Source organism: Podarcis vaucheri (assembly GCF_965113315.1).
Source record: "Podarcis vaucheri genome assembly, chromosome: 7".
Taxonomy (NCBI): Eukaryota; Metazoa; Chordata; class Lepidosauria; order Squamata; family Lacertidae; genus Podarcis; species Podarcis vaucheri.
In genome coordinates this window covers 1,055,292-1,073,510 of record NC_138765.1, presented here as the reverse complement: position 1 = coordinate 1,073,510, position 18,219 = coordinate 1,055,292, and the positions used below count along the sequence as shown (strand labels likewise).

The following is an 18,219-nucleotide window of genomic DNA, read 5'->3' as shown; positions in this document are numbered from 1 at the left end:
AAACGTTTTGAGTGCTGAACTTGGCAGTGTTTAAAAAGGGCCATCAGGACACCTTGAAAGGTTGGTCGTTCCCCCAGACCTGTGCCGCTGCAAATCCTCCTGTTCCAGGCACATTCCTTTAATGGAGATGTGGTTTGGCTCTTACCCGGGAGCATAAAAGCCGCAGTGTATTGGAGGAACTGGTTTAAGAATAGGAGGGACGTGTTCCATCTCACTCCAAACTTAAATCAGTTTTCCTTGGTGAAAGCCAAGACAGTTAAGCCAATTGTCCGTTCTACAAACTTAGCAACCGTAGGTCCTGCGGGAGGGACAGTGAACTAGAACAAAATTCTCATCAGCCTCCCCAAACTATCATTTCCAGGGCTCCTTGGTGCAGCTATAGCTCTCAAACCGGTGTAAAGTTTTTGAGTGTAACTTTAACTGGGGAGGTTCTTTGTGAAGTATTCTGTCTTGCGTGCTTATTTAGATAGAGATGCTCAGTGACATTTGTATAAAAAAAACTGATCTTTTGTAAAAACTGTAAAATCACTTCTATAGACACAAATGGCAAAAAAATTAATTGATGAAATTGGTCATCTACCAGAGCTTTATAAACATGCTATAAAATGTAAATACTATTTGAAATGGGGTTTGTATATATTGTACCGGTATTTTTACAGTGAATCTTTGGTTGCATGGCTCTCTACTTTCTTTTGTATCACACATTTGTCTTCCAACAATGTCATCCAGACTCAAGTCTCCTATCATTGTACTGCTGACATTAAATGATGCAGTGATTTTAAAGGCTGCTGTTGTTTGGCTCTGGTGTGGAATCCCTTTGTAACAGAAATGGCGCCCCCCCCCCCCCGGGCTGCAGTTTTTCAGCCAGAGATGCTTGGAAGAGGGGAGGGGAGGGGTCCCAGGATGGTGAGGTATAAGGTAACAGGGGAGGGGGAGGATGGCATTTGCGGAAGGAAGGTGGCAAGGCTGTCTGGCAAGCTTGGCATCTGCCATTCTTGGATTTTCCAAACTACTCCTGAGTGACCAGCCCACCGGTCCTCTGCTCTGAGATAACAGTGGCAACCACTTAGCACACATCCCGAACCACTTGTGTTTAGGGCTGGGGGGCTGCGCTGTGCAATGTCATTGCGCGGGGGGGGGGGCTGCTACTTGGAGAAGGGAAGCGAGTGGGACCTCTTCCAGCCAGACCAAGAGACGCTGCAGAATGTGGAGCAGGAAGGAGGGCTTTTGTCTAGGCCAAAACTACCCCCCCCCCCCGGGCAAACTGGAGGTTGCTGCTGTGGGGGCCAGGGTAGAAACCCAGGAGTCTGCTGGGTAGAGCCCAGGAGGCTGGGTCTGCAGCCTCCGTCAAGGGCGTAGCATCACAGACGTTGGCGTACTTTCGTCTGAGGATCAGAACAGCCCCTGCTGGCCTGCCTGGTCCAGGATCCTTTGGGCACTGATGCGCCAGCCTCCTCCTTGGGCTTGTATTCAGAGGCATGCTGCCTTTGATACTGGGGGGAGTGCATAGACGCCATGACCAGAAGAAGAAGTCATGGTTAGCCTTATTCTCTGTTAATTCATCTGATCTTTTCAAGCATCCCCGTCGGAGGCACTGGGGACACCTTGCGGCCCCTGGGTTTCCAGGCTGGCTCCTCACAGTCTCTCCCTGAGGGTAGCTGGGCTGGCACCGGCAGGCAGTGTAGGGGGCAGTCCTCAGGTGAGGGTGGGCGGGTGTGATCCTGCCCCTTTTGCTTGGATACATGGCCTGGAGATGGCAGCTTCCCGCTCTTCCAGGCACCAGGAATGTCAAGCGTTGAAACTAACCCTCTGCTGCAGCTTAGGTCTGGAAAGAGCCGAGCTCAGAGAGGCGGAAGAACGCGCCGCTCATCTGCCATTGAAGACAGGAGGCTGAAGATCCTGGCCGCGTGGGCAATCTCTCCACCAGCTGCAGACCTCGGTCGCTGCCCTCTCCTCTGACGGTGGCAGCCCAACCAGCTGCTCTGCTCTTCGTCCTCCTAGGCGGGTAAGGGCTAGACTTTCCTTCCTTGCTGCCTGCGCGCTTGTGTCAGGGGGCAGCACAAAGCCTGAATGCTCTGCAGCGCTGGGTTGATGGGCATGCACCTGCAGAGATAGGGGGAGCAGCCTGGCCTGCGAAGCCCCCAGCATCCTGGTCTCACAGGGGCCATTCAGATGCCTGCAAGCGGGATCCGAGCCCCAGAGCTCGCGCTCTCCCTGCGCTTTCCAGGAATTGTGATTTGGGGGCGTTGCTGCTTCTGACCGTGGAGGCAGAGCTTAGCCATCGTGGCTAGTGGCCCTTGGTAGCCCTCGCTGAATCCGGGTAATCCTCTTTTGAAACCGTCCAAGTTGATGCCTACTGCAGGCAGTGACCGTTTTACACGCGCCCAATTGACACGGGAACACACTCCTCGCCGTGGCCCCAAAACAGGGTGGGGCAGGCTTCGGCACGCTCCTCCGATGCACACGGGGACCAGGAATGCAACTCCCACAAAAACGGGGAGTTGCCTGGACTGCCTCCTGTGGGAGCCAAATTCCCCAGAGTTATGCGCTGCCTGAATAAGTACTTTTATCTCAGCTGAATCTTCCCACATTCAGCTTCATTGCTGCAGTGGAGGCGGGCCGCCCTGGGTGTCACCACTGAGGGGGGTGACAAAATGCCAGGCGGTACTCACCGTGGGGCCTGCAGTGCGCCCGAGACGTGTCTCTCCTGGGAGAGACCAGGTGTCTTGAGCCCGCACAGGCTCCACGGCCGCTCTCCCCCAGCTGTAGGGCAGCTGCATGGGAGGAGGCGGGCATACTCCTCGCAGGCCCCACGGAGCATCCTGCCCCTGGGTGCAGGGCACATGCGCCACCGCAGGTGCCTGACCGGCTTGGTCCGCCGCTGCATTGGTGTCCATGGGGAGCAGTGGAACGGACTCCCTCAGAAGGTGGTGGCCTCGCCTTCCATGGAGCTTTTTAAGCAGAGGTCAGGTGGCCTCTGCCAGGGATGCTTTAGCTGACATTCCTGCGTTTCAGGGGGTGGACTGGATGACCCCTTGGGGTCCCTTCCAAGTCTGCAGCTCTATGATCCTGTGAGTTCTAGCCTTGTGAGAGAGGGAGAAAAGCTGTTCCTTATCCACTTTCTCCATTTTTTAAACTTCTATCGTGCTGCAGCCTCTTGCTTCCCTTTTCTCCTGGATGGAAAGTCCCAAGTGCTGCCCCCTTTCTTTCTTCACAGGGGGGTCGCTCTGTTCCCCTGGTCATTTTGGGCTGGGCCTTTGAGTGCCTGTGCCTGCTCTCTCAGCAGGGACACAGTCCATTGACGGGCGACCTTGGGAGCCTCTGTGTGTGTGCACTATAAATAGCTGTGAATCGGCTTATGGTGAAAATGGGTCAGGAACTTAGAGGCTTTATTGCCTGGGGCTGATTAGCGCAGGGCAAAGTGTTCTGGCTAATCTGTGTGCGCTGCCCTTCCTCGAAAGGGAGGGTGTGGCTGCAGGGGTCAGTGGGGGGGAGCTGCCCGCCAGACCCCTCTGCCCCACGCCAAGAGAGTGGTTAGCACTCTGGCTGCTGGCAAAGCCTGTCTCACAGTTCAGGTTGCAGCCTGGTCCGTCCAGCTGCCTTTGTTGTTGTTGTTGTTTAGTCGTTTAGTCGTGTCCGACTCTTCGTGACCCCATGGACCAGAGCACGCCAGGCACTTCTGTCCTCCACTGCCTCCCGCAGTTTGATCAAACTCATGCTAGTAGCTTCAAGAACACCATCCAACCATCTCATTCTCTGTCGTCCCCTTCTCCTTGTGCCCTCCATCTTTCCCAACATCAGGGTCTTTTCCAGGGAGTCTTCTCTTCTCATGAGGTGGCCAAAGTATTGGAGCCTCAGCTTCACGATCTGTCCTTCCAGTGAGCACTCAGGGCTGATTTCCTTCAGAATGGAGAGGTTTGATCTTCTTGCAGTCCATGGGACTCTCAAGAGTCTCCTCCAGCACCATAATTCAAAAGCATCAATTCTTCGGCGATCAGCCTTCTTTATGGTCCAGCTCTCACTTCCATACATCACTACGGAGAAAACCATGGCTTTTACTATACGGACCTTTGTTGGCAAGGTGATGTCTCTGCTTTTTAAGATGTTGTCTAGGTTTGCCATCGCCTTTCTCCCAAGGAGCAGGCGTCTTTTAATTTCGTGACTGCTGTCACCATCTGCACTGATCATGGAGCCCAAGAAAGTAAAATCTCTCACTGCCTCCATTTCTTCCCCATCTATTTGCCAGGAGGTGATGGGCCAAGTGGCCATGATCTTCGTTTTTTTGATGTTGAGCTTCAGACCATATTTTGCGCTCTCCTCTTTCACCCTCATTAAAAGGTTCTTTAATTCCTCTTCACTTTCTGCCATCAAGGTTGTGTCATCTGCATATCTGAGGTTGTTGATATTTCTTCCGGCAATCTTAATTCCGGCTTGGGATTCATCCAGCCCAACCTTTTGCATGATGAATTCTGCATATAAGTTAAATAAGCAGGGAGACAATATACAGCCTTGCCGTACTCCTTTCCCAATTTGGAACCAATCAGTTGTTCCATATCCAGTTCTAACTGTAGCTTCTTGTCCCACATAGAGATTTCGCAGGAGACAGATGAGGTGATCAGGCACTCCCATTTCTTTAAGAACTTGCCATAGTTTGCTGTGGTCAACACAGTCAAAGGCTTTTGCATAGTCAATGAAGCAGAAGTAGATGTCTTTCTGGAACTCTCTGGCTTTCTCCATAATCCAGCGCATGTTTGCAATTTGGTCTCTGGTTCCTCTGCCCCTTCTAAATCCAGCTTGCACTTCTGGGAGTTCTCGGTCCACATACTGCTTGAGCCTTCCTTGTAGAATTTTAAGCATAACCTTGCTAGCATGTGAAATGAGTGAAATTGTGCGGTAGTTGGAGCATTCTTTGGCACTGCCTTTCTTTGGGATTGGGATGTAGACTGATCTTCTCCAATCCTCTGGCCACTGCTGAGTTTTCCAAACTTGCTGGCATATTGAGTGTAGCACCTTGACAGAATCATCTTTTAAAATTTTAAACAGTTCAGCTGGAATACCATCACTTCCACTGGCCTTGTTATTTGCAGTGCTTTCTAAGGCCCATTTGACTTCACTCTCCAGGATGTCTGGCTCAAGGTCAGCAACCACACTACCTGGGGTGTACGAGACATCCATATCTTTCTGGTATAATTCCTCTGTGTATTCTTGCCACCTCTTCTTGATGTCTTCTGCTTCAGTTAGATCTTTACCACTTTTGTCCTTTATTATGGTAATCTTTGTACGAAATGTTCCTTTCATATTTCCGATTTTCTTGAACAGATCTCTGGTTCTTCCCATTCTGTTGCTTTCCTCTATTTCTTTGCATTGCTCGTTTAAGAAGGCCTTCTTGTCTCTCCTTGCTGTTCTTTGGAAATCTGCATTCAATTTCCTGTATCTTTCACTATCTCCCTCGCATTTTGCTTGCCTTCTCTCCCCCGCTATTTGTAAGGCCTCGTTGGACAGCCACTTTGCTTTCTTGCATTTCTTTTTCATTGGGATGGTTTTAGTTGCTGCCTCCTGTATAATGTTGCGAGCCTCCACCCATAGTTCTTCAGGCACTCTGTCCAGCAAATCTAAATCCTTAAACCTGTTCCTCACTTCCACTGTGTATTCATAAGGGATTTGGTTTAGATTGTATCTTACCTGTCCAGTGGTTTTTCCTACTTTCTTCAGTTTAAGCTTGAATTTTGCTATAAGGAGCTAATGATCTGAGCCACAGTCAGCTCCAGGTCTTGTTTTTGCTGACTGTATAGAGCTTCTCCATCTTTGGCTGCAGAGAATATAATCAATCTGATTTCGATGTTGCCCATCTGGGGATGTCCATGTGTAGAGTCGTCTCTTGTGTTGTTGGAAAAGCGTGTTTGTGATGACCAGCTTGTTCTCTTGACAGAACTCTATTAGCCTTTGCCCTGCTTCGTTTTGATCTCCAAGGCCAAACTTGCCAGTTGTTCCTTTTATCTCTTGATTCCCTACTTTAGCATTCCAATCCCCTATAATGAGCAGAACATCCTTCTTTGGTGTCACTTCGATAAGGTTTTGTAAGTCTTCATAGAACTGGTCAATTTCAGTTTCTTCAGCACCAGTAGTTGGTGCATAAACTTGGATTACTGTGATGTTAAAAGGTCTGCCTTGGATTCGTATCGAGATCATTCTATCATTTTTGAGACTGCATCCCAGTACAGCTTTCACCACTCTTTTGTTGACTATGAGGGCCACTCCATTTCTCTTACGGGTTTCTTGCCCACAGTAGTAGATATGGTAGTCATCCGAACTGAATTCGCCCATTCCCGTCCATTTTAGCTCACTGATGCCCAGGATGTCAATATTTATTCTTGCCATCTCATTTTTGACCACATCCAACTTACCCAGGTTCATGGTTCTTACATTCCAGGTTCCTATGCAATATTTTTCTTTACAGCATTGGACTTTCCTTCCGCTTCCATGCATATCCACAACTGAGCGTCCTTTCGGCTTTGGCCGCGCCGCTTCATCAGCTCTGGATCTACTTGTACTTGTCCTCCGCTCTTCCCCAGTAGCATGTTGGACACCTTCCGACCTGAGGGGCTCATCTTCCAGCGTCATAACTTTTATATGCCTGTTGTCTTTGTCCATGGAGTTTTCTTGGCAGGGATACTGGAGTGGCTTGCCGATTCCTACTCCAGGTGGATCACGTTTGGTCAAAACTCTCCACTATGACCTGTGCATCTTGGGTGCCCTGCTCGGCGTAGTTCATAGCTTCTCTGAGTTCTTCAAGCCCCTTCGCCACGGCAAGGCAGTGATCCATGAAGGGGCCAGCTGCCTTTAAGACATTTCAAATCAAAGCATAGTTGCTGCTAATTTCCAGTAGATTGATAGATCGTTAACATCATTCGCATCTGGCTTTTAAAAATGTTTTTCTTCTGGAGCAGCCGGCAAATCGTGGTTAACCGTGGTTAATCCATCACAAGTGAATGCCTGAATTTAATAAATGGTTTAAACAGTTGCCTTTTAAAGTCCCAAAGCAAAGGAGGGAGAGCCCTGAGCAGGACCAAGGGAGGGCATGGAGGGAGTGGTGCCCCCGCCATCTTTCACTAGCAGTGGCCAGCCTGGGACTTGGCTTCAGGAGGAGGGGAGGGGCCCTCGCTGGCCTGCAGAGCTGCTCTGAGAGGACTCCCCCTTCTCCATGGAGGATGTGTGCCTGGGAGCAGCCTGCTCCTGCCTGGGGATGGGGTTGTCAGCACAAGACTGGCCTCTCTCTCCACCCCTAAGTCTGCTCCTGCCGCAGGTGCGCTTTCCACCTCCTGCTTCCTGGCCTTCTGTCCTGGGTGCAGGTCTCTCAGGCCCTCCTGGAGACGGGGGACCCCGCTGGCTGGCCGGCCGAGAGCCAGCATCTCCGGGCAGAAGGCATTTTGGTGGCCAGCCTGGGAGAGGCCCCTGCAGCCCAAGTCCTTGCAGAGCAGCAGCTCCCAGTTCAGGCGGGGAACACGGCCGGGCTGTTTCTTTCCCCTGTGCCTGGCATGTAACAAAGTGGTTGTTGTTTAGTCATTTAGTGGTGTCCGCCTCTTCGTGACCCCCTGGACCAGAGCACGCCAGGCCCTCCTGTCTTCCACTGCCTCCCGCAGTTTGGTCAAACTCATGCTAGTAGCTTCGAGAACATTGTCCCACCATCTCGTCCTCTGTCGTCCCCGTCTCCTTGTGCCCTCCATCTTTCCCAACATCAGGGTCTTTTCCAGGGAGCCTTCTCTTCTCATGAGGTGGCCAAAGTCTTGGAGCCTCAGCTTCAGGATCTGCCCTTCCAGTGAGGACTCAGGGCTGATTTCCTTCAGAATGGAGAGATTGGATCTTCTTGCAGTCCATGGGACTCTCAGGAGTCTCCTCCAGCACCAGAATTCAAAAGCATCAATTCTTTGGCGATCAGCCTTCTTTATGGTCCAGCTCTCACTTCCATACATCACGACTGGGAAAACCAGAGCTTTAACTATACAGACCTTTGTTGGCAAGATGATGTCTCTGCTTTTTAAGATGCTGTCTAGGTTTGTCATTGTTTTTGTACTTACAAAGTACAAGGGGACAAGTCTCTGCCCCAGGGAGCTTACAGTCAGACTTCCATGCTCTCCACATCATTCATCATTTCAGAAGCCTCTTAACCTGCCTTTTTCTACCCACCCCCAACACTGAAACCTTTCATCATGGTTGCTCCATCTCCCTTTTCTGAACCTTTTTGCAGCCCTGCAATGTCCCTTTTGAGGTGGGCGACCAGAGCTGTACATATTATTCCAAATGCAATCACACCCTGAATTTGCATAATGGCATTATGATGTTGGCAGGTGTGTTTTCAATTCCTTTCCTCAGATCCCTAGAAGGAAGTGCTGCCTGCTGGGTCGACCCCCAGCCCTCCAGTCACTTCCTTGACTGGGCTTGTCCAACCACAGGCACCTTTCCCAAAAGTATTCTTTGGGCTAAAGTCTGATTGTTCTGCTTTTTAAAAAATAGAATCATAGAATCATAGAGTTGGAAGAGACCACAAGGGCCATCGAGTCCAACCCCCTGCCAAGCAGGAAACACCATCAGAGCACTCCTGACATATGGTTGTCAAGCCTCTGCTTAAAGACCTCCAAAGTAGGAGACTCCACCACACTCCTTGGCAGCAAATTCCACTGTCCAACAGCACTTACTGTCAGGAAGTTCTTCCTAATGTTTAGGTGGAATCTTCTTTCTTGTAGTTTGGATCCATTGCTCCTTGTCCGCTTCTCCGGAGCAGCAGAAAACAACCTTTCTCCCTCCTCTATGTGACATCCTTTTATATATTTGAACATGGCTATCATATCACCCCTTAACCTCCTCTTCTCCAGGCTAAACATGCCCAGCTCCCTTAGCCGTTCCTCATCAGGCATCGTTTCCAGGCCCTTGACCATTTTGGTTGCCCTCCTCTGGACACGTTCCAGTTTGTCAGTGTCCTTCTTGAATTGTGGTGCCCAGAACTGGACACAGTACTCCAGGTGAGGTCTGACCAGAGCAGAATACAGTGGCACTATTACTTCCCTTGATCTAGATGCTATACTCCTATTGATGCAGCCCAGAATTGCATTGGCTTTTTTAGCTGCCGCGTCACACTGTTGGCTCATGTCAAGTTTGTGGTCAACCAAGACTCCTAGATCCTTTTCACATGTACTGCTCTCAAGCCAGGTGTCACCCATCTTGTATTTGTGCCTCTCATTTTTTTTGCCCAAGTGCAATACTTTACATTTCTCCCTGTTAAAATTCATCTTGTTTGTTTTTGCCCAGTTCTCTAATCTGTCAAGGTCGTTTTGAAGTGTGATCCTGTCCTCTGGGGTGTTAGCCACCCCTCCCAGTTTGGTGTCATCTGCAAATTTGATCAGGATGCCCTTGAGTCCATCATCCAAGTCGTTGATAAAGATGTTGAATAAGACCGGGCCCAAGACAGAACCCTGTGGCACCCCACTAGTCACTCTTCTCCAGGATGAAGAGGAACCATTGATGAGCACCCTTTGGGTTCGGTCAGTCAGCCAGTTACAAATCCACTGAGTGGTAGCATAGTCAAGACCGCATTTTACCAGCTTCTTTACAAGAATATCATGGGGCACCTTGTCAAATGCCTTGCTGAAATCAAGGTAGGCTACATCCACTGCGTTCCCTTCATCTACCAGGCTTGTAATTCTGTCAAAAAACGAGATCAGGTTAGTCTGACATGACTTATTTTTCAGAAATCCATGCTGACTATTGGTGATCACAGCATTCCTTTCTAGGTGCTCACAGACTGTTTGCTTAATGATCTGCTCCAGAATCTTCCCTGCTATTGATGTCAGACTGACTGGGCGGTAATTATTTGGGTCCTCTCTTTTCCCCTTTTTGAAAATAGGGACAACATTTGCCCTCCTCCAGTCTGCCGGGACTTCGCCTGTTCTCCAGGAATTCTCAAAGATGACTGCCAGTGGTTCTGAGATCACATCTGCCAGTTCTTTTAATACTCTTGAAAGCATTTGGGAGATATTAGGCCCTCTTGGCTTTCCCTTGCAATGTCCTTTTTACCAATTTCTTCACCTTTGGGAACTTTCCTCAGATGGAACTCTGTCAGGCTATCTTGGCCATTTCCCACTTAGTCTCCGTTGAATTGCGCAGCGCTGGGAACGGCAGCTCCCAGCTAGCTGCAGAAGGCTTACCTTTCACAGGAGGTCCTGGGTGCAGCTTCAGATTAACCCGCGATTCTCTCCCATCAGTTGCTTCCGTGACCAGCTGTTCTGGGCCACACTTGTCCGAGGTGTCTAAAACCCAACCTCTCTGTTGTGGCTGGAACATGGATGTACCAGTCGCTCTCTGGGAGAGGGCGGTCGAAGTCATGTTCCACCTCAAGATCTTCATCACCCTGGGTGTTAGGCCTGGTTGGGAGGTGACCGTACATCCTGGTACTAAATGAATTTGGGGGCCTGCCCTTGGGCTCTGTGGAGCAGCAGTCTGACCACCTGAGATTTGACAGAGTCCTGCCTTGCGCTTCCTCTGGAGGGTTCTGCTGGTTCTCATCTCCTAATCCCACCATATCCATGCTCTGCTTTCAAGCCAGGCCCTCCAGCTCGCCCACCAAGAGCAGAAGGACAGTGGCCAGCAGCCCACCCAGTCCAGCATCCTGCTGTCTCAGAAGCGCCAGTCAAAAATGCCCCTCTTTAACCAGGCCTTTGGGGGTTATGGGGTTGTTCCTGTTTCCATTTTGATTATGCATTTTGTATTTTCACGTTGTGATTTTCCTCCTGTGAAGAGCCCTGAGACCTGCAGGTACAGGGCAGTACACAAATGGAATAAGTCACAAGTAGCAATAATAGCCAGGTGCCCCGAGGGGAACGCTAAGAAAGAGAGGCCCCCCTCCCCTCCTGTGGCTTTGCTGCCTCTCACTGTGGAGGCAGAGCAGAGCCATGGTGAGACGGCCTCCATCGCCCTCCGTCTTAAAGCCATCTGGGGCCTTGCTCTGCGCGAAGAAGGACTTTCCTTTTATCTGTCCTGAATCATCCAAAATTCCATTTCTGCTGGTGTTGGGAGAGCAGGGCGGGTTGAGGTTTGATGTGGCCCTCAGCTCCTGAAGGTAATGGGACCCTTTCTATGTCCAGCTGTCCTTTGTCAGCAACAAATGGTCGCTGTTTTTTGTGTTGAATAGATGCTCTATGGTCATTGATGGACCTAATAGGCATCTCAAGCCATTTGCACATCACAAAAGATGTATTTTATCAAAGTAATTGTTGAACTGAAATACAATTAAGAAGAAGCATATTAATAGTGAAAAACAATTAAGAACAAGTATATTACTGAAATAGTTTATTGTCACTTGTACAACTTGTATATAGTGAGATTACACAAGCACCCCCACTCAGCTCTCTTCGTCTTAATTACCCTCGTTTACTGACGCACACCCACAAAACCCAAAAGTCGGTTGCCCTGTTGTTATCTTTTCATTTAACAGCCCACAGATAGAAGCTGTTGGTGCAACTAATGATGCTTCTGTATCTTCTACCTGAGGGCAGGAGATCAAGAAGGTGCCGGCCAGGGTGTGAATAATCATCCCTGAGAATTTCCCTCACTCTCCTGAGGCAACGTTCTTCCGCTATTTCATCCAGCGGATTCACGGGACAGCCCATAATATCTTGTTATTAATATTAATTAATTGATATTAATAACATTCCTTACATCATAGGAGCCTACACAACACAAAACACTGGATGTAGGTTTTATTTTATTTGCTTTTTACCTTGTATTTTGGAAATGTACACCCAGTGTTGTTTTATCTTTAAATTTTGGGGGGGCCTCAATAGAGAGTGGGGCCCTAAGCTGTAGCTTGTGTAGCTTCTACGTAAACCCGGCACTGTAGGGGAGAGTGGGAATTTTTTCCCTCCCTCTCCTTTCTCTGGGCCCTGCATAACTTTATAAACTTCTCTCTCTCTCTGGCCTGTGCTTCTTCCTCTGTGGCCCTTTGGCCTCTTGGACCAGCTGCCACATCCTGTCCCTTCCTGCTTCTCCCCAGGGCCATGGGGAGACCAGCTTGCTGCCGTTGATTTGTGCAGCAAAGGGGTGATGTTGTCTTCTTCTCCCTCCATGTGGACAGAGCCTCTCTGCGCTGGGCTGGGCGGAGCGCCTGTCTGCAGCCCCTGGGGGGGGGGGGCGAGGCGGCCTAAGCTGGGCTTTGGCTTTGCGTCAGAGGCCGGCTCAGACTCCTCCTCGGACTGGGGCTGGGTGCTCTCACAGGCTCCCTCCGTGCAGCGCAGAGCAAGAAGGTGCTGGGCAGCTCCAGGCAAGTGCAAGCCTCGTGGGATGGAGCTGGGAGGGTGGGGAGCCTGGGAAGAAGCAGGGCAGGGCAGGGCAGGGCAGCAGGAGAGAGATGGGCGGACAGGGGACTCAGCCCTGGGGGCAAGGAGGGGAAAGGGGTTGGCAGGCTGCCAGCAGGCAGGAAACAGGAGGGAGGGGGTCCCTTTCACAAGCCCCTTGCAAGGAGGTTTAGCTAGCGGGGGGGGGGGCAGAAACAGCAACCACACCATCTCGTCTGGTCCTTTGACTCCTTGACTTCCTGCCCTGCGGATGTTGTTTGCCTCCAACTCCCAGCCCCCCCCTCCTGGCCCCTGTTGGCCCCATGCCAGCCGGGAGTTGTCATCCAAAACATCTGGGCAAAAGCAGAGCAGAGGTGCCGCATTTCCCGGCCCCCACAGACCCCTGCTGCTCTTCCTGGTTCCCTTCTCACCTGCGGAGATGCTCAGGGCTTGGGCACTCGGTCACCTCTCTCCCCATCTCTCTTTGGCTCCGCAGGTGAGCCTTGCATGGGGAAGGGGCTCGTTGGAAGTCATTGCTATCAGGTGGCAAACTTTGGGCTGGAGTTTGTGGTGAGGTCAGGCCTCGTTTGGCGAACGCACCCTTCCCCACATGTGTACCCAGAGATGTGCAGGGTGGTAGGGAAGAGGTCAAGCCTTGCCGGCACCCTTGGGGAGGGGTGTTGCTTGGGAGGGGCAGAAACTCCAGAGGGCTCGTCCTCCTCCTCCTCCTCCCCTTGTTTTGTGCCACTTGCCAGAGGAGCCAGGGCCTCATCCAGACTTGGGATTTGTCGGGGAGCAGCTGTTCAGAGAGCAAGATCAGAAGAAGGGCAGAGGAAACTGATTTCCACGATAAGCCTGTTACATAAGGGAGCAAGTGCCGCTCTGGAGCTGGCCTAGGAGGCATCTCTGAGCGCTGCCCTTGAGCCCTGGCAAGGAGGCTGAGGGAGGGGCTGAGCCCTGAGACTTCCTCTCCTCCTCCTCCTCCTCCTCGCCATTGGAGATGGGTGGGCTCCTGACTCCTGAGGAGGAGGGGTCCTTGGAGGGGCACTTTGGAGTTGCCAGGGTGGCCTTTGCAGAGCAGGTGGCTGCTTGTTTCTGGGCGCTGCAATACCTGGGAATTTCCGAGGTCTGCCTGTCTTCTTGGGGGGGGGGGAGCAGGGGGCTATGTGGGGAGCCCTAGGGGAGCAGCCTTGGCACTGGGGTCGAGTGAGGAGAATTGCTTCTCCCCTGAGCCAGCTGGTGGGGGTGGCAAAGAGGCTCCCTGTGCCTCAGTCACCTGGCGGCAGGTTATTCGTGGCTTCTCCTTCTCCTCCTTCTTGACCCCCAGTTTTCCTGCTTGGCTGCTGCACTCTTGATCTCTGGCTGCTGCTGCGGCTGAAGTGCTTTGGGCCAAGCGGGTCCATAAATCATTCCAAACACATCTGGGGTCAGCCGAGGGGGGGGCTGGCCTTGGTCTGATGCACCATCCCTGGGGGGTCTCCCTCCAGCTGTTCCCTTGACTCCCCCCTTGGATAACCTCTCTGTCTCTCTGGGGGGTGAGGGAGAAAGAGGGGACGGGGCCCTTGTTTGCCTGCCTGCTCATTTGAGGCATTTGCACACAGCATTCCCATCAGATGTCAAAGCGATAAACAACTACCTGACATTCTGAAGACATCTGAAGGCAGCCCTGTTCAGGGAAGTTTTTAATACGTGACATTTTAGCGTATTCTTCATCTTTGTTGGAAGCCGCCTAGAGTGGCTGGGGAAACCCAGCCAGATGGGCGGGGTACAAATAAAAAATTATTATTATTATTATTATTATTATTACAGCAGTTCATTAACATCCATCCCTCCGTATTTTACGATACCATTTTCAATCCCAACCAGCAATAAGAATCCACAGCGTCTCCTTGTCCCGAGGAGCCCTCTGGGACCTGAGGCTGGCTCCAGCCTCAAAGCAGGGCAGGCCTGGGCCCCAGAGGTCAGGGGAGCTGCGCTTTGGCATGCTTTCTTCCTCAACTGACTGGCTGGGAGGGGAGCCTTAGAAACCAGTGGCCTCTACTCTCCCCATAGGTAAAGGTAAAGGCCCCCTGGATGGTTAAGGCCAGTCAAAGGCAACTGTGGGGTCGCAGTGCTCATTTCGCTTTCAGGCCAAGGGAGCCGGCGTTTGTCCACAGGCAGCTTTCCGGCCAGCAGGACTAAACCGCCACTGGCGCACGGAGGACTGATGAGTGCCAGAGCGCACAGAAATGCCATGTACCTTCCCGCCACAGCGGTATCTATTTATCTATTTGCGCTGGCATGCTTTCAAACTGCTAGGTTATCAGGAGCTGGGACAGAGCTCACCCCATCATGGGGATTCGAACCACTGACCTTCCAACCAGCATGCCCAAGAGGCTCAGTGGTTTAGACCACACCACCACCCACATCCCTACTCTCCCCATAGCAGGGCTCAGCCCCAGATTTGCTGGGGGAAGAGTCAGGCCTGTGCCTCCCCTGCCCAGCTCCCCCATGACCCCCCAGCAGCTTGCTTCCCACCCCCTCCTTGCCCAGCCTGGGCAGATTGATGTGGCTGCCTAGATTTTGCTGGCAGGGATGGGAGCAGGATGTGGAGCCTGGAGCCCTGGCCTGGCAATGTCCCCCGGCCAGAGAGGCAGAAGGAAGGGGACGTGTGTGCAGATTGGAACTGGCGAGAGATCCCTACAGCCCCTGCCAGGCTCACCTGTGCCTGTTTGCTCCTCCCACAGGGCTCAAAATGCCTCCCAGGGCAAGGGGTGGCTGAGCAGAGGAGCTCCGCGCCCAAGAAAGGTGTCTGGCGCCACGGAGGAGTTGCCGCTGCCGTCTTCCGGTGGCCCTGGAAGGGGCAGCTGCCAGTCCTGTGAGAAAAGGCCCCTCTCCCAGCCACGTCGTCAGCTGCCCTTCAGAAGGAGCCTCTTGGGAGAAGTGGCCTTTGACCTGAGGGCGCAGCCAGCCCAGCCGCTGAGCGTCACTCCCTGCGCCCCCCCGGAGATGCCAGCCAAGACCCCCATCTACCTGAAGACCTCGACCCCCAAGCGGGGCCGGAAGCTGCGCCTGCGGGACGTGCTCTCCAGCGACATGATCAGCCCCCCACTGGGCGACTTCCGCCACAGCGCCCACATCGGCCTGGACGGGGAGGGCGACATGTTTGGGGAGCTCTCCTTCCTGCAGGGCAAGTACGACCTGCTGCCCCGCCTGGGCCGCTGCGGGGGCTCCCCGGGGGGCGGCTACCGCACCCTCCTGAAGAGCGCCGTCTCCCTGCCCGCCTTCAGCGGCGCCCAGGACCAGGCACCCCCCAAGCCCCCCCGCCTCCACCTGGAGGAGATCCCCAGCGGCGGGGGGCAAGGGCGCTCCATGTCGGTGGGCTGTGCCAGCGCCGCCCAGGGCCTCTCCTCCGCCACGGCTGCCGCCCACTACGAGCCGCTGGCCTCGTCCGCCTCCTTCTCGGCCCCCCCACCAGAAGGCGGCTGTTTTGTGGGGGGCAGCGGGTACCGTGCGGTGGGCAGCCAGGAGTGCCCCTGTGGGGGAGCAGCCCCCCTGCCTCGCTCGGAGTCCCTGCTGCGCCTCGACCTGGACCTGGGGCCCTCCATCTTGGATGACGTCCTGCGCATCATGGAGGAATACCAGCGGCCTGTGCCCAAAGCTCTGTAGGGCACCCGCCTGCCCACGCGCCCCTCCTCAGCTCCACCGGTGTGGCTGCGGCCTTCCTGCTGAGCGTCCCCAGAGGGGCTGGACCTGCGGGGTCCTGGGGTGACATTTGCCTGCTCAAGGGCCCAGGCAGGCAGCAAGGAGAGGCAGGGGCTTGGCCAGGAGCCGAACTGAGGGGGGTCTTTGCTGAAAGAGAGTGGGGGGCAATGGCAGAGGAGGTCCCACCCAAGGGACGGCAAGGAGGCACCACCTTGCAGCTGCCCCCTCAGGCCACGGCCAAGGGGCCACAGAGGCACGAAGGACACGGAGGCAACAGCCCCCCCCTCCAGCATCTGCTCTGTGGAGATAGACTTCCTCTGAATATGAAGGCTCTGCAGAGCTGCCGTGACTTATGAGCCACTGGGCAGACCTCCCCCCGTCTCCATGATGGTTTTATTTTGTTGGCCTCCTATATTGTGACCCAGAGGGATGTTTTGGGACAGTGGATTCTGTGCATTAAATACTGTCCTCTTGCCTCAAAGGGAAAGTGCTCCAGCCCCCTCGTCGCTTGGGTGGCCCCTTTCTCAGGTCTACAGACGTGCTCAAAGCATTCCAATGTAAGAAGATTTGTTTCAGGGCATCATCATAGAATGGTAGAGTTGTGAGGGATCCCCAAGGGTCCTCTAGTCCAGCCCCCTCTTGCAATGCCGGAATCTCAGCTCAGGCTTCCCTGACAGGTGGCCCTCCAGCCTCTGCTTTAAAGCCTCTGAGGAAGGAGAGGCCACAACCCCCAAGGGAGACTCTTCCACTGTGGAGCAGCTCTTGCTGCCAGAAAGCTCTTCCCAGGGCTTAGTCAGAATCTCCTTCCTTGAAGCCTTTGCTTCAGACCCGACTCTCTGGAGCTGGAGAAAACAAGCTTGCTCCCTCTTCCACGGGACAGCCCTCTAGATATTTGAAGATGGCTCTCACATCTCCATCTCAGTCTCCTCTTTACGAGGCCAAACATACCCAACACCCTCAACCGTTCCTCATCAGGCTTGGTTTCCTGACCCTTGATCATCTGGGTCGCCCTCCTCTGCACATGTTCCAGCTTGTCAATATCCTTAAATTGTGGCGCCCAGAACTGGACACAGTGTCCCATGTGTGGTCTGACCAAGGCAGAATAGAGTGGGACTATTACTTCCCTTGATCTGGACACTGGACTTCTAGCATTTGGGCTTTTTTGCTGCTGCATCACCCTGTGGACTCATGTTCAGCTTGTGACCCACCAAGACCCAGAGATCTTTTTCACATGTCCTGCCAGTAAGCCAGGTGTCCCCCATCCTCTATTGGTGCGCCTGGTTCTTCCTGTCTAAGTGTTCCTGTCTAAGGTTCTTTATGTTTGTCCCTACAGGGAATCATTTTGTTAGCTTGCACCCAGTTCTCCAATCTGTTAAGGTCATTTTGAATTCTGACCCTGTCTTCCACGGCATTAGCTACCCCTCCCCGTTTGGTGTCTTCTGCAAATTTGATGAGCATCCCCTCAATTCCTTCATCCAAGTCATTTATACAGACATTGAACAACAATGGCCCCCCTCTCACTTTGCCCCAGGATGGCGGGGTTCCATATCATACTGGCAGTCTTATTTTTATCCCTTCCCTATGCTCCCTAATACGAAATTAACCTTGTTCAAAGCTGCTGCTTTCCCTGAGCTATCCACTGTGACCCCAAGATCTCATGCAGTGACGGTATCTGAGCTCCCAGGAACCTGTACAATGGGCTTATTTTGCCCCAGTGAGCATCACTTTGGCCGAGTCCTGTCTACTGTGCCAGACATCTGTGCAGCATGGAGCGTTCCTCCCAAGTCTGCTTTTATTCCGGTTGCAAATAGTTTGGTGTTGCCAGCCACCTTCAGACTGATCATGAATAAAAGACCCCAGTACCAATTGGTGGGGACCCCACTGGCTGCTTGCATTGCTTAAAAATGTTTTCCTTTTTAAATGCAGATTCCATCAGGCGTTTGGGCTGATAATTAAAGTGGTCTGTAGCAGGTGTGGAAGGATAAATTAACCCTGGATCCAGAAGTGGGGTTTGACTCAGGCCTGCGTGGAAAAGAGAAAGGGTTCGCTTTCTCCTCTTCTGTGCCTGGGCTGATCCCATCTGTTACCAGGCGGTCAGGGGGATGTGATTTGCATTTTCAAAAGCCTTTGCTGGCCTTAGTGTCCCCAGCATCTTGTGAAGCCTCAGAGCTGTCCGTCCTTTCTTTTGTGCAACCCTTCCCTGCACCCCGAC

General features: G+C 52.7%; 1 protein-coding gene across 2 annotated transcripts; it reads left to right on the top strand.

Annotated features, from left to right (window-relative positions):
- Nucleotides 1-1,913: 1,913 nt before the first annotated feature.
- LOC309536891 (cdc42 effector protein 2-like) lies at nt 1,914-18,062 on the top strand. Of its 2 annotated transcripts, none has more exons than XM_082231279.1 (2): nt 1,914-2,005; nt 15,050-18,062. In XM_082231279.1, exon 2 carries the CDS (start codon nt 15,312-15,314, stop codon nt 15,969-15,971), a length of 660 nt encoding a protein of 219 aa, XP_082087405.1. In that variant the 5' UTR covers nt 1,914-2,005; nt 15,050-15,311; the 3' UTR covers nt 15,972-18,062. The 2 variants fall into 2 exon arrangements, 1 of the variants encoding a protein (XP_082087405.1); XR_014221730.1 differs by lacking the exon at nt 1,914-2,005 and having other exon boundaries at nt 14,327-16,633; nt 16,667-18,062.
- The last annotated feature ends 157 nt before the right edge of the window (nt 18,063-18,219 follow it).

Coding starts and splice junctions, on each gene's coding strand:
- LOC309536891 (XM_082231279.1), top strand. CDS start 15,312: ATGCCAGCCAAGACCCCCATCTACCTGAAGACCTCGACCCCCAAGCGG.